Source organism: Cupressus sempervirens, chromosome 2 (assembly GCF_028749045.1).
Source record: "Cupressus sempervirens isolate cs-2001-9-10 chromosome 2, ASM2874904v1, whole genome shotgun sequence".
Lineage (NCBI taxonomy): Eukaryota > Viridiplantae > Streptophyta > Pinopsida > Cupressales > Cupressaceae > Cupressus > Cupressus sempervirens.
Window position 1 is genome coordinate 429,632,882 of NC_143119.1, and position 22,506 is coordinate 429,655,387.

General features: G+C 38.3%; 1 protein-coding gene across 2 annotated transcripts in view; it reads right to left on the reverse strand.

Annotated features, from left to right (window-relative positions):
- The window catches only part of NOP10 (nucleolar RNA-binding Nop10p family protein), a 33,898-nt gene extending 11,818 nt beyond the window's left edge, over nucleotides 1-22,080 (reverse strand). For both annotated transcript variants that reach the window (XM_089814039.1, XM_089814038.1), the window contains exons 1-2: nucleotides 22,031-22,080; nucleotides 21,869-21,941 (exon numbers count right to left, since the gene is read on the reverse strand). In XM_089814039.1, coding sequence (XP_089670165.1) covers nucleotides 21,869-21,922 — 54 coding nt within the window. In that variant the 5' untranslated portion in view covers nucleotides 21,923-21,941; nucleotides 22,031-22,080. The remainder of the gene's footprint in view (nucleotides 1-21,868; nucleotides 21,942-22,030) is intronic.
- Nucleotides 22,081-22,506: the final 426 nt, after the last annotated feature.

Sequence of the window (22,506 nt, forward strand, 5' to 3'; positions counted from 1 at the left end):
TCATGCATGAAGTTTCTGCCATTATGGTCTTGTTGGCCTATTTTGGCTTTCGCTCAAAATAGTCCTTCAAATTGTTTTTGGACATTTATAAGAAGAAAGAGCCCAATGTATTTCAGATTAAATACATTGACAAACACTTAATTTTTCCAGAAATGTTTGATTTTATAATTATTGTAGTTGCATAGACCCACGTATGTGCCAAAGAGTGAAATTTAGAGGAGATTTGATTAGGATCTTCCTTGTTGATTAAATGTGCACATTCAGATACGGAGAGATAATAGCACATGAAAGTAAAAGAGGTCTACTTTTGGAATGTAGGGGCAGGCAGAAGAACTTATGAGTCACATTGCAAGTCCAAATAGAAGAGCATGGCTTAATTGCAGCAGCTGTTTGTTTCATCGGTTGTCTGTTGCAAGGGAGTTTAGGGGTTTATAGGAGTTGTAAAGATGGAAATATGGTCCACCTTCCACGCTCTTACAGTTCTGGGAAAACCAACTTTGAGACTGCAGTTTGCAAACATTTATAGGAATCTACTTTGAAAATCAAGTGCTTATTTGGATTTCAATATGAATGGTGTTTATGGATATCATAATTTTTACAAATGATTAGTTACTCATAAGCCTTTATGATATATGTTATCATGGCTTCTAATTTAATGTCAATTTTCAGCAACTAATATCGTGTGCAGAACCTAGGCCAGGATTTCTCTTATAGAAGGCACTTAATTGGTGAAGTTATATTCTTAAATGTTTTACAATTCTTATTTTTACTTAAAATTATGGTTCCAGGGCAAATTTTATGAATATCCAATAAGGGACATTACAATTGGTATCAGAGCACTGATCCGGCCAACCTGCATGAAAAATGATGGCCTCAGTTTAAAAATACTAGCTCAAAATCTATAATGATCACATGATATGATAGAGTTTATAAGCAGATGACGGTAACCAAGTAACAATGGCAAGGTACAAAAGAGCTTGGTACCTTACCAGAGAGTAAAGGCCAACAGACAATAGCGTGATGTTTGAAAGTAACAATCATATCACTATTATAACAGCTACTGACATACTGAAGCATCTCTATGAAAAACTAAAGCAACTAATAAACTATAACTGGTAAAAATTATGTAAACCAGGACAAGCAAAGTTCAAAAAATTTAATGGAGACAGCCAGGAAGCAGTAGGTATCTAAACGAGGCTTTCGCAGGCTTGAAGGGTGGTGTTATAGTGGGGGTGCTCCATGTGGCTGGCCTTTCAATCGGAGAAATCAGCCAGCTTACAACACCAAACCAGATTTGTATTGGCAAAGAAGACACAATGCTAATGTAGGGTTTAAAGTATTACAAAGTAATTGGTAAAATACTAAAATACTTGCTTGTTATTAACAGTGATTAATAGATCATCATATACAAAAGAATAAACAACGTTTCCTTAGGAAATGATCATCAAAAATAGAAACATTCTATTCTAACTAATAGCTGACTAAATATTTGAAACATTCTAATATTTACAATAAATTACAAACAGATAACCATTAAATAATGATATACAATCAGAGAAGCTATCTATCATCGAAATATCCTCCCTTAATGACTAGTCCATCCACAACACCAAGTTGTCTTCTGAATTTGACAAACTTATCTGGACCATGAGGCTTGGTGAGAATGTCTACATTCTTATCCATTGTAGGAACATACTACAAGTCAATTGTCTTATCTTGAAGCAGCTGCCATGTGTAGTGACAATGAAAATCCACACGCTTGGTTTGTTCGCAGAAGACTGGAATCTGTACTAACTTGATAATACCTTCCTTATAAAAAAACAAATTAGTTGGTCCTTCTGGTGACATCTGCATATCCCCAAGCATTTGACGAAGCCAAAACCGCCTTACTGGTCCATGTGACAGCACCGGATCCCAAAACTGAACACATGTCTAGAAATTGACTTTTTATCATCAACAGAACCTGCTCAATCTGAATTTGTGAACCCACTGGGTCTAGGATTAGAACTCCGAGAGTAAAGAAGTCCATAATATGTAGTGCATTTCACGTAATGAAGCACACACTTTGTTGCCATCCAATGATCAGCCTTAGAAGTTGTCATAAAGCATGAGATGTAGCTAATTGCAAAGTTGATATCAAGTCTAGTAGCGGATACGTAGATGAGGCTACCTACTAGTTGCCTGTATGTAGTATCATCAACTGGAGGAGAACTAGACTTGGCTGATAACTTAGAACTTTCAACATGGGTGTAGATAGAGGCTTGCAATCCTGCATACAGAATTTGTCCAACAGAGCCCTAGCATATTTGGACTAAGACATGAATACACCAAAAGATTGTTACCAAACCTCAACACCTAGCCAATAATGCCAGAGCCCAAGATCAATCATATCAAAGATTGGCATAAAATCTGTTTGATTCCCTAAATCAAAGATGTTTGAACTACCAATGATGATCAAATCGTCCACATAAATGACCTGAAGGATGATGTCACAGTCAGTAGTCTTGATGTACAAATATGAGTCGGAAGAACACCTTTGGAAACCTTGATCACTAAGGTACTTATCAATTTTCATGTACTATGCCCAAGGGCCTACTTCAAACTATAGAGAGCTTTCAATTATCTGAGAACGTGATGTTCTTTACCAGCAACCTTGAAACCAGGAGGTTGCTTCATGTAGACCTCTTCTTGTAGGTCACCATAGAAGAAAGCACGCTTGACATCCATCTGATGGACCTTCCACCCACATTGTGCTGCCATAACTAGGATTAATCTGATAGCGCTCATCTTTGTTGTAGGAGCAAAGGTCTCCTCATAATCAATGCCATGACATTGAAAAAAGCCCTATGCGACTAACTAAGTTTTGTACTTGTCCAAAGTACCATAGGTCTCCTATTTTATTTTGTAAACCCATTTGCAGGTCTCCTATTTTATTTTGTAAATCCATTTGCAACCAATGGGCTTCTTCCCTAGTGGAAGAACAAAAAGGGCCTTGGCATATTTCTTCAACAGGCTTTGGTATTCTTACTTCATGGCCTATTCCTACTTTGGAATTCCTTTAGCCTCGGGGTATGTCTAAGGTTCAAACATATTGTGAATGTTGGCCATAAGAGCAAAATTAACTAACTCTATAGGTTCACTCTTTTTCTGAGCAGTTCTCCCATTAATGAGCTCATCCTCTCGAAGATCAACCAGCGTCTTAGCCCACCACATAAGATGGAGTGGAGAAGGACCAACATTAGCATTAGGAGATGCTCTATGATCAAGTTCCTTATCAGATGAACTTGGATCAAGCTTAGATAAAGCATCTACAAATTTGGGTGATCCTCTAGGAGGAGGAGTAGGTGTCTGTACAGGAATCAATGGTAGATTTGGTAGATCAAACTCCCAAATCATGAGCCTTCATAGGCTGATCTGTTGGATCAAGAACATGAGAAGCAAGCATGAATGGTCCTCATTGTTCATCAAAGGCTACATCACGACTATGCAAGAAACATGATGTCTCAATGTCAATCAGGTGGTAGGCTTTGCAAAGACTACTGTATCTAGTGTAGTACCTCTCCCATTTGATTTCTGTAAGTCATCTTGATGGATGCAACCTTGATGATCTTTCTTGGTGAGTGATCATGATTGGAACTGTGAGTGGTCTACACCCTTGAGGTGATTGGATTTATGTTTCTGTATTAGTTGCTTTGATTATGCTTATGGCTGATTTATGAGATCCTGATGTGTTAGATGGTTCACAGACGTTTGTGCCAGTGGTTACCAAGATCGATATGGTATCATGATGTTGTTCCATGATTACCCAGAGATGTGTGTAGAGATTGCACTATGTACTATTATCTTGCTACACTAGACTCGGTTCCTGTAGCAGTGGTTAGTCATGCATATGACTATATTCACTTATGTGTTTTAAGTGCCTTTTAATGTTGTTTAAACAACCATTATTAAATGCTTAAATAATTAGAAATGGATTGTCCATGTTGGATTCATATGTGTTGTGAATATTTACCTTGTTATATTTCGATCCAAGAGATACTTGTTACTCATGTTATGTTTTACATTTGAGATGACCTGAGGGTCAGATGTTATACTTTGATTTCAGTATCATAGATGTTAGTCTACTATGTTGTTCACTTGATCATATTGCATTATGATGTCATTTTGAGATGATAGTGTTTTATGATGATATTTGGTTCTCTGGTATTTGGACATATCTCTGATTATGTTATGTGATGGACTTAATGCTATGGTTATTTACTTCATTCTTGCTTCATTATGCTATAATATGCGAGTGTGAGTGATGTAAATAGATTATTTCATTATAATTGAATAAATGGTTAAATTAGATATTTAATGCATTTATTGCTTCGGCTATGTTATTACATGCAATTGCACTTGATCGTGTATTTTAGCGTGTAGGATTTATATCCCTAGCAGTGTCACATGGAGTTAGTGATTTTGCCATTCATATTTTACCAGTGCCATTCTTGTATGGTCAACGTATCCTTATTTTAATTGATTAATTAGTCCTTTTGGTGATTATAAAATCCAAACTCATTTGCATTTTGTGATTAGACCAATAAGTGTGTCTATGCATTTAGAGGTCCGCATTGTCACAAAAGTTCTTAAGGAAATTTTTGTAATTTTGGGTTTTCGGGCTTTAAATTTTATTGAATTTAATTTCTGGCAACTCTGCCATAGATTAATTCCAATTACTTGGAATAGCCTATTTTCATTTGGGTTGATTCGAGATTTAACTAGTTCTTCTGATTATTTGCCCTAATCCATTATTCACTCGAAAAGTGAATAAGTATCGAAAGAGGAATTTAATTCCTCACTTCTCACTTTTGAATTAGAAAGTTTGAGAGTAAAACCCAAAATCCTCTTCATAAAGATTTACTGTTTTGTTCATTGTGGGAGCTACAAGCGTGGAATCGTAGCGAGATTGGTTTCGTTGGATCTAGCTCCGGGAGAACCTTGGACTGTTGCGATTTTCGACTACTTCTAGGGGATTGATCCAAATTTATTTGATTTTTGTGGCTTTTGTACCCTAAGACCAAATGTGTTTTGATTTCGAAGTTTTTAAGTTTTCAAGTTTTTCACATCGGTTTGTGTACCGCCCAATTTTCTTGGCATGATGTTGGTCATGGCCTTGGATTATCCGTAGGATGTCAGTCAAACCATTGTTGCACTTTTATGTTGCATTGGATTGTGTCTCATCCGTACTCCAAACTTTGTGTTTAGTTGAGTGATTTTATACCTGATGTTATTGTTTCTTTTGGACCCTTGTTATTTCGTGGACACTAAGATTCATGTAGAATCCATACTCCCGGATTATGGCTAGTTGAGTGAGTTCATGATGTTTGGTCTTGTTGCATCATTGGAATTCGTGTAGAATCCATACTCTCGGATTGAGTCCGATTGAGTGAATTCATGATGTATGGTTTATTGTTCTTGAAATTCGTATAAAATCCGTCCTCTCGAGTCTGTCCTCAATTGAGTATTTTTCGCTTTGTGTTCTCATCCAGTCCTTGTGTTGTGATCTTCGTGATGGCGGTGCGCCACACGAGTATGTGCATGTACATTTGTCGGGTGACTTGCAAGGCCCGATCTTCCATGGTACTTCTGGAAGTTATGATCATTAGGGTTGGGTTGGGAATACGCATACCTACGGGCACTCATCGTTGGATGAGCATGGGTAGGGTAGGGTAGCATATGGAGGGAGCTTCTTTTCGGCAACTCGATGTCTATTTCCCGAGGGTTGACACACAAAAGTTTTAATCAAGTGATAACTAAAGAAAATACTAGGTGGTAATAAAACTTAAGATAATAAAATGCATATGCGAGGCCCTCCATTGAGGAGTTGAAATGCACGATCCGAGCTTGGGCTTTTGGATGCCCCGCGACTCTCCATGATGTCAGGCCTTACTTAGTAGCCCATTGAGTGTCTGACCAAGACTTGTTGTATATGCATTGTTTTGATCTTGGTTTCAGTCATCATACTGTCTAGTGTGAGTGTTAGCCGTGGACGTTTTCTTTATGAATGTTTGTGGTTGGATCATTATATCCATCAGCACGGCGGGAGCGGACCCATGGGTTCCACGTGGTTAGGAGGCGTAGCTACCTCCACAACTGTTGGGGACCAGTGTACAAAGACGGTCTATTGTCCTAATACGACCATTGCTAGATGTTTTCACTTGGCTTCGGGCTCCGGAGTATGCTTTCTTGTGATTTATGCTTTCATTGGAATGCTTGGATATCATGTTTAAATGATGTTAGTTTATTTGACGCATTCATATATGATGATGTTTAGCATATGATTAGATGATGTGAATTATGATATTAGTTTATTTGATGCATTTGTATATTATGATATTTAGCATATGATTAGATGATGTGACTTGCTTCGTTGGAGTATCTATTGCTTATTGGTTTAGCATGTTAGATTTCCTATTCGTATGATATTTAGCATATGATAGAGGATGTAGTTGATTTATTGGAATGTCTAATGCTTAACTTTTAGCATGTTAGGATTCCTTATTCTTATGATGTATTACATTTCAATAGTGACGTCCTCATAAGATAGCTCCGACGATCTGGTCAATAATTTGGGATGTTACACGACGGGGATGGCTAGGGCCTTCGAGGTCTCATGATGTTATTATGGTTAGGAGGAATAGCGCACTTAATTTGTTATTTCAATACATTGTGGTGTTACTTTCAGTCATTTCCCTTCACTGCTATATTAGATGGTTAAATGCAGTTTCCGTCTTTCAGTTATTTCGTTTGAGTGTCTTCACCTCAATTATGGATCCGGTACTCCCCGGTGTGGAGGAAATTTATTTCCTAGCCTTTTATCTTTATGTTTTTCGGCTTGTTGATTTGTATTCTCACGCGAAATTGTACTTTCTCGTGCGAGAAAGCAAATGTTTGCGTGGTGTGTTGGGTTTCCTCACGCGGCTTGTGGTGAATCCTCACGCGAAACCCCACACCAATTTTGGGTGTTTTGGCTGCTGGGCCAAGCATGTCCTCGTGCGAGATAGTGTTTCCTCACATGAATCAGTGTATTTTCTCGCGCGAAGAGGTATTTCCTCGTGCGAGACTGTCAATTGTTATTCTCTCGCACGCGAAAAAAAAAAAGGGGGGGCATCTCCACTATTTTTCGGAGAAGGCAATTTGGACCTTTGTGTACCCTTTTGGAATGCTAGTGATTCCATGATTCGACAGATCAGAGATTTTGTGTTCTAATGTCGTCTCTAGCTTTCGTTCTTTAGTTTGGTCATGTCAGTTAGGTTGAGGCATTTGGAGATACGTTGGTTGTTGGGATTGTTAGTGAAGTCTTTCGTTGCAATCTTTGTGATCCCCGTATGATGTTGTTATGTGCATTCATACTTGTAAAATAAATAAATAAATAAAACTATCTTGGCTTGTATTGAATTCTTGTTCCAAGGATCTCTAGGCGAGGCATTACATCTAGTGAATTTAAGCTTCAAACTTCTAACATCCAACTTGGTGCATGACGTATCAAGGATCCAAACATAGGCAAGAGAGCCAAAAACCTTTAGATGACTAATTTTGGGTTTGCAACCTGACCAGGCCCCTTCCGAAGTCTTACCTTTGACTACCACAGTGGGTGACAAGTTCAAAAGGTAAATTGCAATGTTAATTATTTCTGCCCAAAACTTCTTCAGAACATGTTTATGCTAAAGCATGAATCTAGCCATCTCAGTGATTGCTTTGTTCTTACATTCAACTACACTATTTTTTTGTGGTGTGTGGGGTGTGGTTAACCAGCACTTGATGCCATGAGTATCACAGAAGCTAAAGAATTTGGTAAAACAAAATTCCCCCCATTACCTGTCCTAAGAGCAATAATAGACTTCTAAAATACAGTAAACACGTCTAATTTCTTGTTAAGAAAATATACCCACATCTCTCTACTAAAATCATCAACAAACAATAGAAAATACCTGGGCCCAAGAACAGGAGTAGCCATAGGGCTGCAGATATCAACATGAACAAGTTGAAGTATCTAAGAAGCACACCATGAATTGCCAACATGAAAAGGTGTGTAATGTTGGTTCCTAGCCTAACATGCATCACAAACTCCAAGCTGAGTTTGAATCTTTGGCAAACCAAGGACAAGGTCTTCCTAAGCAAGCTAATAGAGATAATGCACATTTAAGTGCCAATACCGCTTATGCCAAAGTGAGCTGATAGAAGAGCACCGAGCAATCATAACTAGGTCCTGAGAATCACCAAAATCAACAAGTCTGGAAAGACCATGATTCTCAAGGCCAACTACAAAAATAGACTACGTATCCCTATCGATGATAGTGTATTGATGTGAATTGAGGATGATATCCAATTGTAGAGAGGGTCTCAGCATCTAACTGATTGAAAGTAGATTGAGCTCCATCCCTGGAACATAGTACACATCAAGGAAAATGATATTCCTCCCAGTAGACCAAATCTAAATGTTGCCTTTGTCAACCACAATGCGCTCTTCCCCTCCACCAAGAATAACAAAATTTGATAAAGGTCAATAGTCAACAAACCAATCTCTATGATGGGTTGAATGATGAGAGGCACTTAAATCAATGTACCACACAGACATCTTCACATGATCTACTGGTCTTGTAGCCATAAAGGCGTAAAAGGCAAATTTTGTCTACTTAGTGTGCTCTACACTATTTGCATTGAGTTGCAAACCAAATTCCAACATTCAACCTTCATGTGACCATACTTGTGGCAGTAGTTGCATTGAATTTTCTTTTTCTTAGAGTCTTCTAATGCTAGACTAGAGGACTTATGCTAAGAAGACTGATTTGAATGAGACTTGCCCTTATCCTTCTGAAAGGATTTAGCAGCAAAGGCTTGCTCTGTGGAGGTGAAGCTAGAACTGCTACCGAACTGTTGTTTCCACCAGTCTTGTTGAAGCAGAAGCGTGCAAAGATCTATGAACTTTAGATCAACAACAGTAGAAGTGATGTTGAGTCTCCAAAAAATGCTCGTAGGACTTGGGTAAACTTTTGAAGGTTATTACCACAATGTCCTCTTGCTCCATCTTGTGTCCAATGGCAAGCAACTAATCACGGATTTTTTGAATCTTATTCAGGGGTTCCTAGACAGATTCCTGCTCATCCATGACAATAGAAAACAAAGTGCTCTTGAGAAAGGTCTTACTTTTGTATGAAATCTCATGAAGTTTCTTGAGATGCTCCCATATCTCGGCAGTCATCTTGCCGGATGGAATATGAGGGAATCTATCATCAACTACAGATAATTTGAGAAGCGTCACTACCTCTCGATTATTCTAATCCCATGTACCTCAATCAGTACTAGCTATAGTTGGACTTTGTGTAACACCCAGAACAATTTGATCAGTATTTTGATATTCAAAGATTGTTAACATACGCTACTTCCACGTCCCATAAATTCCAACTATTGAATTTTTATTTCCCTCGAGTCAAATATTTGTCAAAGATGTCATATAGCGTGTTTTTAAGTGAAAGATGAGAAAATCTGTAAAAGCACGTCCTTCAAGGAAAAAAATCAAAAGGCCAGAAAAAATGAAGTACTTTAACGAGAACTCAAAACACCCAAAAGGAATATATTGTCGGATTCAAGATCTATTGGCTCAAAAATCAAGGCAACCAGAAAAAATGGGCAACCCAGTAGAGCTCTCAAAAAACCCACCAAGAATCTATAAAACTATTGTGGATCCAGTACAAAAAATTAGGGTTTCAAAAAAAAATACTTCGGGCTGAAAAAAAAACTTCAAAACAATGGTCAATTTGCAATTGGATTAGGAAAAAAATGGGTCCAGATCTGATGCTGATGATTTAAGAAACCCTAGACATCACTCACAACCATAGATGTGCAAAAAAAAATGGGACGAAATGCCAAAAAACAGCTGCGGAGCTCACAAGCCGTCAGAATATCAAAGGGTTATGCAAAGAATGTTGGTCGCGTTGAGTGCACCCTTAAAACCCTATCCAACGGGTTTTTCTTAGTGATTTGTTTAATAGCAAAGGATAAAGATTGGGTCTTTATAGTGGGCTGCTTGTGATTGAGGGAAAGGGTTTATATTTTGTTAAGTGATCTCTGAATTTTGATCCAATCGGAGAAAAGCTGAAGGAGGTTCTAATCTGGATCAAAATGCCATATTTGCCTCAGGAATATAGACTCAGAGACCATCAAGTTCATTGCAAGTCAACTCGGGACTTTTTTTAAGTGTGAGAAAGCAGTTGATAGTAATAATTTGTCCATCTATCCCAGCATGCAGATTTAGTGGCAAGGTCCTCTTCCAGTAATGCTGAAAATCCGGACTCGAGAAGGACTTCTTTGGAAGCAGAGGTTGGCAATTGATATTAGTGCAGATTTGGGAGATGAAGAGAAAAATGAACTTAGAGAGGGCAGCAATTTAGTGATGGATAAAGGAAAAGATGTAGACAAAGAGGGATTGGAGAAAGTGACAGTTAAGATGTCAGAGGAAAGAAGGGCCAGCTTTAAGCATTATCCTAGAAAACACTCTTAATGGACTGCATGCATTAATGGATTCACTAGATTGGGAATCGTGTTGGAAGTCTGATATCATCTCAATTTTTGAACTGAATTGTGGATCATCTTCATCTTGTAGATGACTTTAGGTCCACGATAGACGATGAAGAGCTCCTCAGCAAAAGGATAATGATTCAAACCCAACAGGCATGTTGGAAAATGGTGGGGGGCTCATTACATCAAATGTTCTGACAGTGGAAACCTCTTGGAATTCAGCAAAGGCAAGGCAACAGCAAGAGGCGAACAGCTAGTTGGAAGGAATGACAAAAAATCTGAAACCTGGATAGGTTTCAATAATAGAGTGCATGACTCAGCCCCGGACCGTTTGTACGCAAAACATCCATTTTGCCTGGGAGAAGAACAGACCGGAGAAATATCTTTCAGATTTGGATCTTCAACTAGGCAGGACAAGCTTTGATAGGATTTATGTATGTGGAAGAGGCTAAGTGGATTGGAGGAAAGGATACCGAAGGAGGTTTTAAAGACATTCATCTCTCTCCTAATCGAAATCTGGAGAGTTCTTTTGAAGGGGTAAGAGATAGAAGTGGAGATATGGAATCAGATTATGAGGAAAAATTACAAGATAAAGATGGGGTGCTAATTATTCCGGGTTCGTGGATATTCCAGATGTCTTGGTATGTAGATCTGTAGCTCAAACTCGTTTAACCATTGATAATAAAATTGTCCATGGCAAGGAGTGCTACCAATCAAACTGAACTCTTGAGATCGGTAAAGGGTAATGCCCTTTCCCAGGAGAGCAATGAGGCTCCTATCGTGGAATGCCAGGGACTGCAATGGCCCTCACAAGATTCACCTGATCAAAATATGATTTTCTCAGGTGGGACCAGATGTAATTTTCATTCAAGGAAACAAACCAAATGATGAGGAATTTCTCTCTTTCCAAAGGCAGTTCCCACAGTGGAAAAGTTGCTTTGTTGATTAATTGGGTGCTTCGGGGGGGTTAGGCATTCATTGGTTGGCTTCCGCAGTTGATGTAAGAGTTAAGAACAGAAGCAGAAATTGGCTGTAGGTGGAAATAGCTTCAAAATAGCTCTTGTCCATGTGGCAAGCAGTTCACATATATGGGCCTAACAATCCAGCTTTAAAAAAATTGGTGAGGCAAGACATTTCATTTTTCAGGCATTCTTCAGAATAATCCTTATTATATGCTCGTTATAGGGTGGATTTCAATTTCATTCTGAGTCTATTAGAAAAGATGGGAGGGAAAGGCTGGATGGGGAGAAGTCGGCGTGATTTTGGTCAATTCATAATGAGAATGGGCTGATTGAAGTTGAGCTGAGAAATGGACAGTTTACTTGGAACAGTAGGAGAGGTGGTTTCTATGGATGGGGAGAAGTCAGTGTGATTTTGGTCAATTCTTAATGAGAATGGGCTTGATTGAAGTTGAGTTGAAAAATGGACAGTTTACTTGGAACAATAGGAGAGGCAGTTTCAATGGAAGGGGAGAAGTCAGTGTGCTTTTGGTCAATTCATAATGAGAATGGGCTGATTGAAGTTGAGTTGAGAAATGGACAGCTTACTTGGAACAATAGGATAGGCGGTTTCTAGATGTTGCAGAGAAGCTTGATTGGTTTCTCTTAGCTGGAAATCAGGCAGAGACCGGTTGGATGTGCTTGGCTGAGATCCTTCCAATCACAGGTTCAGACCACCAACCCATTCATCTGAGGATCCAGGAGGATGCCGCCCCAAAGAGAGCTACTTTTAAGTTTGATTCTATGTGGCATGAAGATCCTGGGTTGGAAGACATAGTCCGTGTGTCGCGGGCAAGAAAGATAATAAAGCTTTCATTTTGTTCAAGAAAATACAGTTCATTAAAGAACAATTAAAGATTTGGAACAGGGTAAATTTCAATAACATTTCTGAGGAAAAGCTAAAAATTGAAGATGAACTGTCTATCCTTCCTTCGATTGCTATTAAAAAGGGCATGGGTGAAATACTTTTTACTTTCAATCAGAGCAGGACTTGAATAAACAGTATGCTGAAATCCTTACTAGAAATGAGGTTTACTGGAGACAAAAATTGCGTGAAACATGGCTCAAGGAAGGGGATAGAAACACTTGTTTCTTCAATAACTTAGTCAAATAAGACATCAGTGAGCAAGATATTTTCAATCTCAGATGTAAACGGGGATGTGCAGCAAACTCCAGATGAGATTAATGCATAGGCGGTAAGATACTTTCAAAATTCTTTCGGGGATGATTCAGTTGATTATACTACAGATTGAGATATATTCCTTTGGATTCCTAAGTGCATCTCAGACACTCCAAATTTAAGTTTAATAAGTCCAATTCAAAAAAGGAAGTTAGAGAGGCCCTTTTCTCTATGGGAGGAAGCCCCTGGACCTGATGGCTTTTCAGCTATCTTCTCTCAGCGCTTTTGGGATATTGTCGCTAAGGCAATCTGGGAGGTTGTTGAGGAATCAAGAATGAGGAGATTTATGCTTAAGGATTTTAACAATTCCTCCTGGAGGAGGATAGAACGGGACTTGGTGACCACAGGCACAGACCCATTCCTTATGCAACACGATTTATAGGATCATCACTAAGACTATAGCTAACTGGCTAAAGGGGATCCTATATTGGATTATTTCTAGTGAGCAAAGTGGATTCTCACCCAATAGATCGATTTGTGAAGGAATTATAGTGGCCTGTGAAGCTACACATTCAGTGAAGACAGTTAAAACATCAAGGATGATGATCAAACTAGACATTAAGAAAGTCTATGATGCAGTTAATAAGGGATTCATGTTATAGGTGTTGGACAAATTTTGGTTTTGCAAGGAATGGGTTGAACAGATAGGAAGTTGTATTAGTACTCCCAGCATCAGACAAGGTGACCTATTGTCATCCTTTCTTTTTATTATCATGGCTGAAGCCTTGGGGATATTAATTAATAGGAGGCAGATTAACGGACAGTGGAAGGACATTAGCATTGTTATCGGGGGTGACCCACTTTCTCACCTCCCATTTAAGGAATAACACCTATTTGATGGGGGAGGCAAGTGAAGGGGATGTAAGAACAATCAGATCCACTTTGGATAAACATAGTCAGGCATCTAGTCAATGCATAAGTTAAAATTAGTCTGAGGTCTATTCTTTCAATACAGACAGCTTCAAAGGAATATTTGGTGAATTCTTGGGATGAGGATTGGTCTACTTCCAGGCAAATATCTTGGGGATCCTTTGTTTTGGGGAGTTTTCAAAACACCTTTACGGCAGGACTTACTGGACAATTGCTTTAAGTGGATGGATGGATGGAAAAGTAAATGATTGACTTCAGCTGGCAGAATTCTTATGTTGAAGTCTGTAATGTCTGCTATACCAATTTCCTCTATGATGTGCATGAGGATTCTGGTGGAAGTGATCAAGACAATAGATCGTAAAATGCAAAAAATTCTTTTGGGATGGATCTCAAGAGGAAGACAAGCGGCCTCTCCTAGCTTGGCCGGATATTTGTAAGGCAAAGAGTGGGGGTGGTGTTGGGATTCAAAATTGGCATATGATGAACTTAGCTCTTGGTGCTAAGTTAGTTTGGACCATATACTCTAATCCAAATCTATTATGGATCAAAATTATCAAAGCTAAGTATCTTGACAGTATGGTAAATGATAGAACCTTAACTATCAGGGACCCCCCTAAGGGATTGACTATTTGGAATTTTCTATTGGATAGTAGATTTATAAACCATATACTCTAATTCAAATCTACTATGAGTCAAAATTATCAAAGCTAAATATCTTGACGGTATGGTAAATGATGGAATTTTAACTATCAGGGACCCCCCAAAGAGCTCGACTGTTTGGAATATTATATTGGATTGTAGATTTATCATCACTAACCATATCTCGAGGCAGATAGGTAATGGTCTTAGGGCTAAATTTTGGGTCGACTCATGGCGTGGACTCCCTGCCCTTAAAAACAATGCAGAATTGCATGACTTAAGAATCCTTTGTTTGCAGATATAGGAAGGGTTTGAGATTATATTGAGCAAAAGCAAAGGATAGTAGGTCTTGAGTGGAGATGGAAGTCTATAAAGGGTTTCAATCTTAGGGCCTGTTGGTTCGTGGAAGATGATTGGAATTGGCTTTTTCATAATCCGGATTTAAAAACATTTGTGTTTGTTTCAAAATTGGCAAAATGGAATTAAAATACCAGACTTCCGATTTTGTCTCAAAGAAAGGTTTTCAGACTTCCCACTAGCAACTAGGAATTGAAAATCAAAACCTGGTTACACTTTTTGAGGAGTGTAAAAACAATAAATTGGACTATTTTTTGAAGTCTGCCTGCAACTCCAAGCTTACGCATAAAAATGTATCCTTCCACTCATCTTCCAAGTGAAACAAACGGTTCAAGTAAAATCACAAAAATAGGAATGAAGATCTGCAAAACCTTGATTTGACTAAATCGAGATTTGTCGAAATCTCAATTTCTACTAGTCCACGAACCAAATGGACCCTTAGTGTACAGCAAATGGAATTGATGCAGTTAGTTTTTAAGTTGAGACAAATTGTAATTACTAATAAAGATGGGAAACTGATTTGGTGTGCCACTAAAAATAGGAGTTATTTGGTGAAAGTGGGCTATCAGCTCTTCGATAGAAAGGAAGAATTGGAAGATTGGCCATTCAAGCTTTTTGGGGGAAAGGATTGCCTACCAAAAGCAGAATCCTTTACTTGGTTGGCAGCCAAGGGAAGGATCCTTGCTGGTGAAAGAAGGAAAAACTTTGGGTTTCAAGGACCAACCAGGTGTGCTTCATGTAAGGAGGGCGGAGGGAAATGTTGACCACCTTCTACTGAACTGTAAGGTAGCTTGGGAGTGCTGAGAGATGGTGTTGGGAAAGTTGGGGTGGGCCAGCCCCTTCCAGAATTCTTTAAGAGATGTATTTGTAAGTTGTCCCTACAAACAAAGGAAGTCAGTAATGTCGATTTTGTGAACAATTAGTCCTTCAGTTGTGGTGTGGGAGTTATGTAAGGAATAGAATAGAAGAATTTTACAGGTAAATCTGAATCAGTGAATAGAAGAATTAAAATGTCGATTGAGGAAGAGGTTAGTGTTGCTACGACTTACTTCCAGAAAGGGGTGCCTATACAATGTGGGATCAAAATATGCACTCGCAGTAGCCAGGAAGTAGTGTGTAAGTTGGCCCTACAAACAAAGGAAGTCAGTAATGTCGATTTTGTGAATAATTAGTCCTTCAATTGTGGTGTGGGAGTGATGGAAGGAATAGAATAGAAGAATTTTACAGGTAAATCTGAATCAGTGGATAGAATTAAGCACCAAATTAATATGTCGATTGAGGAAGAGGTTAGTGTTGCTACAACTTACTTCCAGAAAGGGGTGCCTATAAAATGTGGGATCAAAATATACACTCACATTAGCCAGGAAGTAGAATTCAAGGAGGTTAGTGTTACTACAACTTACTTCTAGAAAGGGGTGCCTATATAATGTGGGATCAAAATATGCACTCACAGTAGCCAAGAAGTAGAATTCAAGGGGGTTGGTCACTGTGTGGAGGATGTGTCTTCTTCTACTAGAAGGTCACTGGTTAAATGGTAGAAGTCAGATGATGAAGGATGGGTTAATATCAATTTTGATGGGGCTGCAAGCTCTAATCCAAGAATTTCAGGTGTCCGAGTGATTATCAAGGGTTGTAGGGTTGAGATTGGGGGCTCAGAGATTGGATAAAGGCATTAATAATATGGCTGAAGTAAAGGCAGCCTTGTTGGCTATCAAAAATTGGCAAACAAATGGGTTTCAATTACAATCATCTAGAAGGAGATTCACTATTAGTGGTCATTAAAGGGCATATGTAGGCATGGCATCTTCAAGCTTATATGGATGCTATTAAGGAAATATTGGAGATAGTGAAGGATTTTAACATTAGTCACATTTTAAGAGAAGAAACATAGATGCGGACAGACTTTTGAAATGGGCTCTATCCTTCGAAAAGGAACTTGAATTCAAATTGAAGGATTTAAGATGTATTGAGCTCTTATGATTAATGTCTTTGGGTTTTGCATTACATCGAGTTAGTGGGATATTGATGTTTAGGGTGTGCACTTGATGTTGACATTTTGGTTTATGTGTTGTAGTGGCCTGAGTTTTAACAGGATATTTTCAAGCTTGCACAAAAGGGCATACTTTTAAGATTTGATGTGATTGTACAATTTTGATTGTGGTTGGCAAAGGACAATGGGAGGTGTGTGACGCACATTTCCATTTTGAAATGACAGTGAATTATGCTAAAGTGAAGGATATGTCAAATCAACATTCATGGCAATTCATGGTGCATGACGGTGGATTTCTATAAAGGGGTATGCCTCTTGTGAATGCAACATAATAGCTATAATTTATGTTGATGTGTTGGTTGCTGAGGAGTTTTACAGTGATAGTGATGAAGGCCAACTTCACAGTCACCACAAAGAAACAGCAAAAAGGCTTTCCTAGGCCTGCTAGTAAGGAAAGAATTCATTGACTTTTGAAGATTAAGACAGACAAAATGGTGGTGTCAGTGTTGGGAGTGTTGGGTTCAATGTTTCAGGAGAACACATGCAGAAGGATATCATCTCCATGATGATTGCATGGGGAGTGGAGTTGGGGGATGACACACAAACGGTGAAGTGGGTCACACAATCCTTGTTTGAAGAGGATTTGTTGATGAAACTGGACCCCATTTTGGAGTGGGCAGTCCAGGTTTGAGAACAGATATCCACGAATGCTTTGTAGATGAAGAGGAGGCGCAGGAGTTTGGGATTATTCCTTTTGTAAGGAAGAAGAAGAAAGTGAACAATGAAGAATACAAGCTGCAAATCCTGATTGAATGGGAAGAGATCAAAGCTGAAATTAAGCAACATGAATTTGAGTGAATGTTTTGGTTCATGCCTTTCCAGCGGAGATTCCAAGACACCCACGAACTAGAGCTGCAGTTAGAGTTCATAATGCTATGAAAGCATAGGATGGGATAGGAAGCATGTGCTGGTTTTGCAGGTCCTTCATGCACTACTTGGATAATTTGCTGAAAGGGCTTTGTCTGTAAGTTTTGTTCAGCACCTTTGATAATGAGATGCTGATAATTTTGAAAATAATGTGTAGATGAAAGTCTGTCTATCTAGTGTCACGGCTGTATGAAAGCTTCATAAGATATTGTTTAGTCCTTAACAGAACTTAAATTTTGGCCAGGACGGTGTGGCTTGATGGCAGTTTTATAGATTTAAATCAGTTGTTGAGAGTCATTTATGCTCATATCGTATCTTTTGTAATGGCTTATACGGGGGTTAGGGAGTTCTCTCCATATGGTATCAGCTACTTCTTAGTTCTTGTAAACTTTTGATATATTTTCAGAAAATTAATAAAATTACCTATTACCGGGCAAAAATAAACAGCTACTGACATATTTGATAAGAATCAACAGTATTTGGTCTGTTATATTGCAAAATGACAAGAGTAAATGAAAACTAAGAGAGCCAGATGATTGATGACATGGCAATATTGTTCAGTATTGAATAGGACATTGATCTCTAAATCCAACGGGAGTGTATTAAGTGACAAAATGAGAATCAAGTGTTCACAAATCTGTTGAGACAGTGGCAAAGGATATGCAGATAAGTACAGGAAGAGTTCCCTTATGAATAATTATAGAAAATATGAGATGTAAATACACCTCACAGGCCCTGTACATGTCAAGGAATGGAGAGAAATATCAAAATGCAATGACAACCTTATGGTTGTATAAATGAATAAAATATAATAAGCCTGGGATTCACCATAAATGGAAGTGGCAAGACACTAGACAAAGCAATATAGCAGATTGTTGAGCATAAAAATATAGTGTTTCATGGCATAGAAACAAGAGTAATTTGACATGCACATCCACATCCCAAGAAAAACTCAGAAATGTCAAATAAAACAAGTTTGTGAAAGGTTTACACAAGCAGCCAAAAAGCAAATTCACAAGGTTTTTGTGAGGCTCAAAACTATGTCCAATGCGGTACTTCTTATCTTTAAAATAATAATCCATTTGGTGCTTTAGAAATTTCATTTAAATTAATTTACATTGATTTTTAACTTTCTGTCATTATACATTTAATGCATAGTTACACCACCTTGCGGGGTGGGGGGACGGTGGGACGAGGGGACAAGTTTCTGAGATGGGGAGACAAAGGGGCCTTGATTTGGGGACGGCAGTGAGGAAGGGGGGTGGCGGGGGGAGCAAGGGTATATAAACTATACATATGGTACTTAAAATGCTAGTTATGAAAAGACGTACTACAATTATACAACATAAGATATAAAGATGTAAAAAACTTAATCATTGAACACTGCATTGAAGTTTTGAACTGGAACATCATGATTCATGATCAAATGACAAACAATGAACATTGAACATCAACAAATGAAAGAGTGTCAAATTATATAATTTTAAATTTATAATATTTATCAGTCTTCAAATATAGAAATGCAAATGTGAATAATAATAAAGAATAGAAGGCTTGTGAACAAAGGAGCAGGAAGGAATGGGCCCCACATCCCATTATAACAAACATAGAACCAAAAAAATATTAAAATAATGCCTTATTTTTTAAATTTTTTAATGTCCCCCATCTTGTTGCCTCAGGAGACGTCCCAGTGCCCCCCGTGCATCCCCCCACACCCACAGGGGACACAGAGATGTCTTGTCATCTCTAACAGAGGTGGCGCTCTAAGTGGCGCCGCCTGAGACACCGTTCCCCCGTCTTGGGTGCATCCCGTCTCCAATGCAGCCCGGTTTTGGTGGGGGGACGCGTCCCCGTGTTACACTGGTTTAATGTCACAAAGAGAATATCTGCAAGCATGGTTTAAAATGACCTTAGCAAGACTTCTAAGTCTGACTATCTTGAAAATCCACATTTCTCCACAAAAGATGTCTTTCAAGTTGCAACAAAGAGGATAATAAATGTCCCAAACACCTCTAATTCAGATCCTAACCAAGTCTGATCCTCGTGTGGTAATCTCTAGATGATACAAGGAAGCAAGTTGTCTGCAATTAATAGATAAGCTGCAACTTGTAAACTGTCACAAAAAAACCTCACAAGCAGTTCGCATAGATGGATATTTAAACATCCTTACAGTGCTAGTACATAAATAGCCACCTTATTGAATCCTTACTTCCCAAAGTTCAAGTGCATAGCTTAACAAGCTCATATCAGAGAGTATGTGCTGTTATATAAAGCATCATGCATCACATACAAGCATCTACAATAGGGAAGATGTTGAGCACTACTAAACTGTTGTGCCATGAGGTTCCTGAAGCAATATGGACCTTTTCTTCCCAGCAAGTCAATCTCTCATTAATCTTAGAACTGCAAACACTATCACACATGTAAAAAGATATAAAGGACACTCATAAGCATGTTCTAAATAGTTATGAAAATATTTCAAATGCCCTACAAACCTAAGTTAACAATGGATGAGTGAAACAAATTCAGAAACTAGCAAAGGCATTGGAAAATGTAATGCAAACCAAAAAAGTCATGAAGGCAAAAGATTAAGATAGATATAGCAAAGCCCAGCTAAGCCAAGTGCACAATGAACAGACTTAAAGCGAACAACAGGATAGTTGGATTGTGGTCCCTGCCACACTCGTTTTGAACATTAAATTCATTGTTGTGAATAACAGTGAAGATAGGGAAAGATGGCAGCTTGTATGAGTATGAAGATAGTTATGTCCTGAATCATGAGTAAGGCCATATAATGTAATAGAAGAGAGAAGTGTTGTAGAGTCCAAGAAAGAAAAACTGTTGATGCTTTTGCGCTCGGGATATCAATGAAGCCAAGGCAGAAATCTAAACCAATTACATTCAATATGGCCATCGTAAGTCTTTGATGCTGCTGCAGTTGTAATAATGAAGCCATTGCAAGGTGCAATAATATTGCTTGATATATCTGGATCCTATTGTGCATGCTGAAGTTACAGCCATAAGAAAAGTATACAAAGATATTTGGGTTTCGGACAACTGCAAGCTGCCATAACATTGCTTGATGTATATGGATTCTATTGTTCATGCTGAAGTTACATCGGACAACTGCAAGCTGCCATAACATTGCTTGATGTATATGGATTATATTGTTCATGCTGAAGTTACATCGCTTGATGTATATGGTTTCTATAGCACATGTTGAAGTAACTTTCAGAATTTTTGGCCGACTTTGGCTAAGCTGCAAAAATGATTGCCACATTATTCAAAGCCCGTACTGAAATAAGATATTGCTACTTGCCCCTTTGCCAAAGGCTGGTTTCTGGTTATTCAAACAGCTCCCTCAAACAAGGATGCTCTTCTCAATGCAGGCCCTTGGCTTTGACAGTAACTAATACGGCTTTTTTGGATTTCAACCCTTAACGTCCTGTCTTCAACCACTCTTAGTCCTTTTCTGTTTCTCCATTTTGGGTGAGGCTCCTTAATCTTTCAATCCATCTTTTGGAGTGATGTGTCCTTTCCTTCGCCTACTAACTTGGTCCGTAAAACTATCCGTTGCAGATTTGAATCAGATGATGTCTCATTTCACTTATGCTAAGAAATATTGTACCAATGAATTTATCCGAAAAGCTTCCTAAAATCTGTTCATACGGCTCCTTGACCCAAACAGAGTTTCTCCCCTTGTTTAATCTGCTGCATCTGCTGTCCAAGACAGATTGAATTGGAAAATCTTATCCAAGATTGTGCTTTCGAGGATGCCAGTGAGAAAAATGGGCAGGGGTTTGCAGAAAAACATTGCAAAATTTTACAAAAACAGAAAGATTAAAAAATAATAATAATAATAATCTAACGAACCAAAACCAAGCACCCTACAGCTGTTGCTTCAATCTATTCACGTTAAAATAATAATGTATCTGAAAGCCGAAAAAATTCAGAGAAATGATGGCCGTATTCTTACAGCCTAATATTCTTTGCAGGAGTGATTCCAACGAGATAAAGGATAAGCCTCCGCCAGGGTTTAAGCTCCACCATTAGGGTTTTTCAATGAGAAGCCCAAACAAAATCGCTGAACTTTTAAAAGTTAGCATCTAGTCTAGACCCAATATTGATACTTACACTTAGCCATGAGATTATGTTGATTTTTTATTAGGCGTGTCCACAGAGCTGAAAATCATTTCCAACCCGTCCAAAGTCCATTACAGTAACAAAACTAAAAACATGAACTCTACAACTAGAAACGCGGAGGGCAAATAGAGGAAGGAAGCAAACTGTAAATAGGAATTAAATTGATAGTTCAGAAATTATATTTGTACGGAGAAAACAAAGTACCTTCAAGGTATAAACTTTTTCGCCATTTTCGTTGATGTAAGCCATGAGATACATGATTCCTATATAAGGCTTCCTGTAATATACACAACAGACACTTGAGCTTTATTACTCATAATCAAAGTTTGGCTTACATTTAATTTCCTGCGAGTGAATTGTATTTACCTGTGAATGAAAAGCGAAATCAAGAAAGCTTATTGAAAATGCTCTGGCACAAACAAGAACATACTACAAGCTTGGAGATTTATGCGAACTTTTCTGCCTTCGCACTCTACTTAAACCCTAACTTGGATGCCCGTGGTTATTGTGATATTGCCCGTGGTTAGTTATATCTTTTGAATTGTTTTATTTATAACTTCAAATTTGTACATATTGGCATTAGTTCTTCATCTATTTTTCAATTTAAAATTTTGAACAATATTTATTGTCATCTTATTTTCTTTTCTATGTATGCTTCTGGGTGCGATTGTGTGTTATTTTAACAGCATCAACGTTTCGGATCATACTCAATGATCCATCTTAGCTCTCTCATCCTGATCATTGAGTATGATCTGAAACGTTGACGCTGTTAAAATAACACACAATCGCACCCAGAAGTATGATCCATCATCAGGATGAGAGAGCTAAGATGGATCATTGAG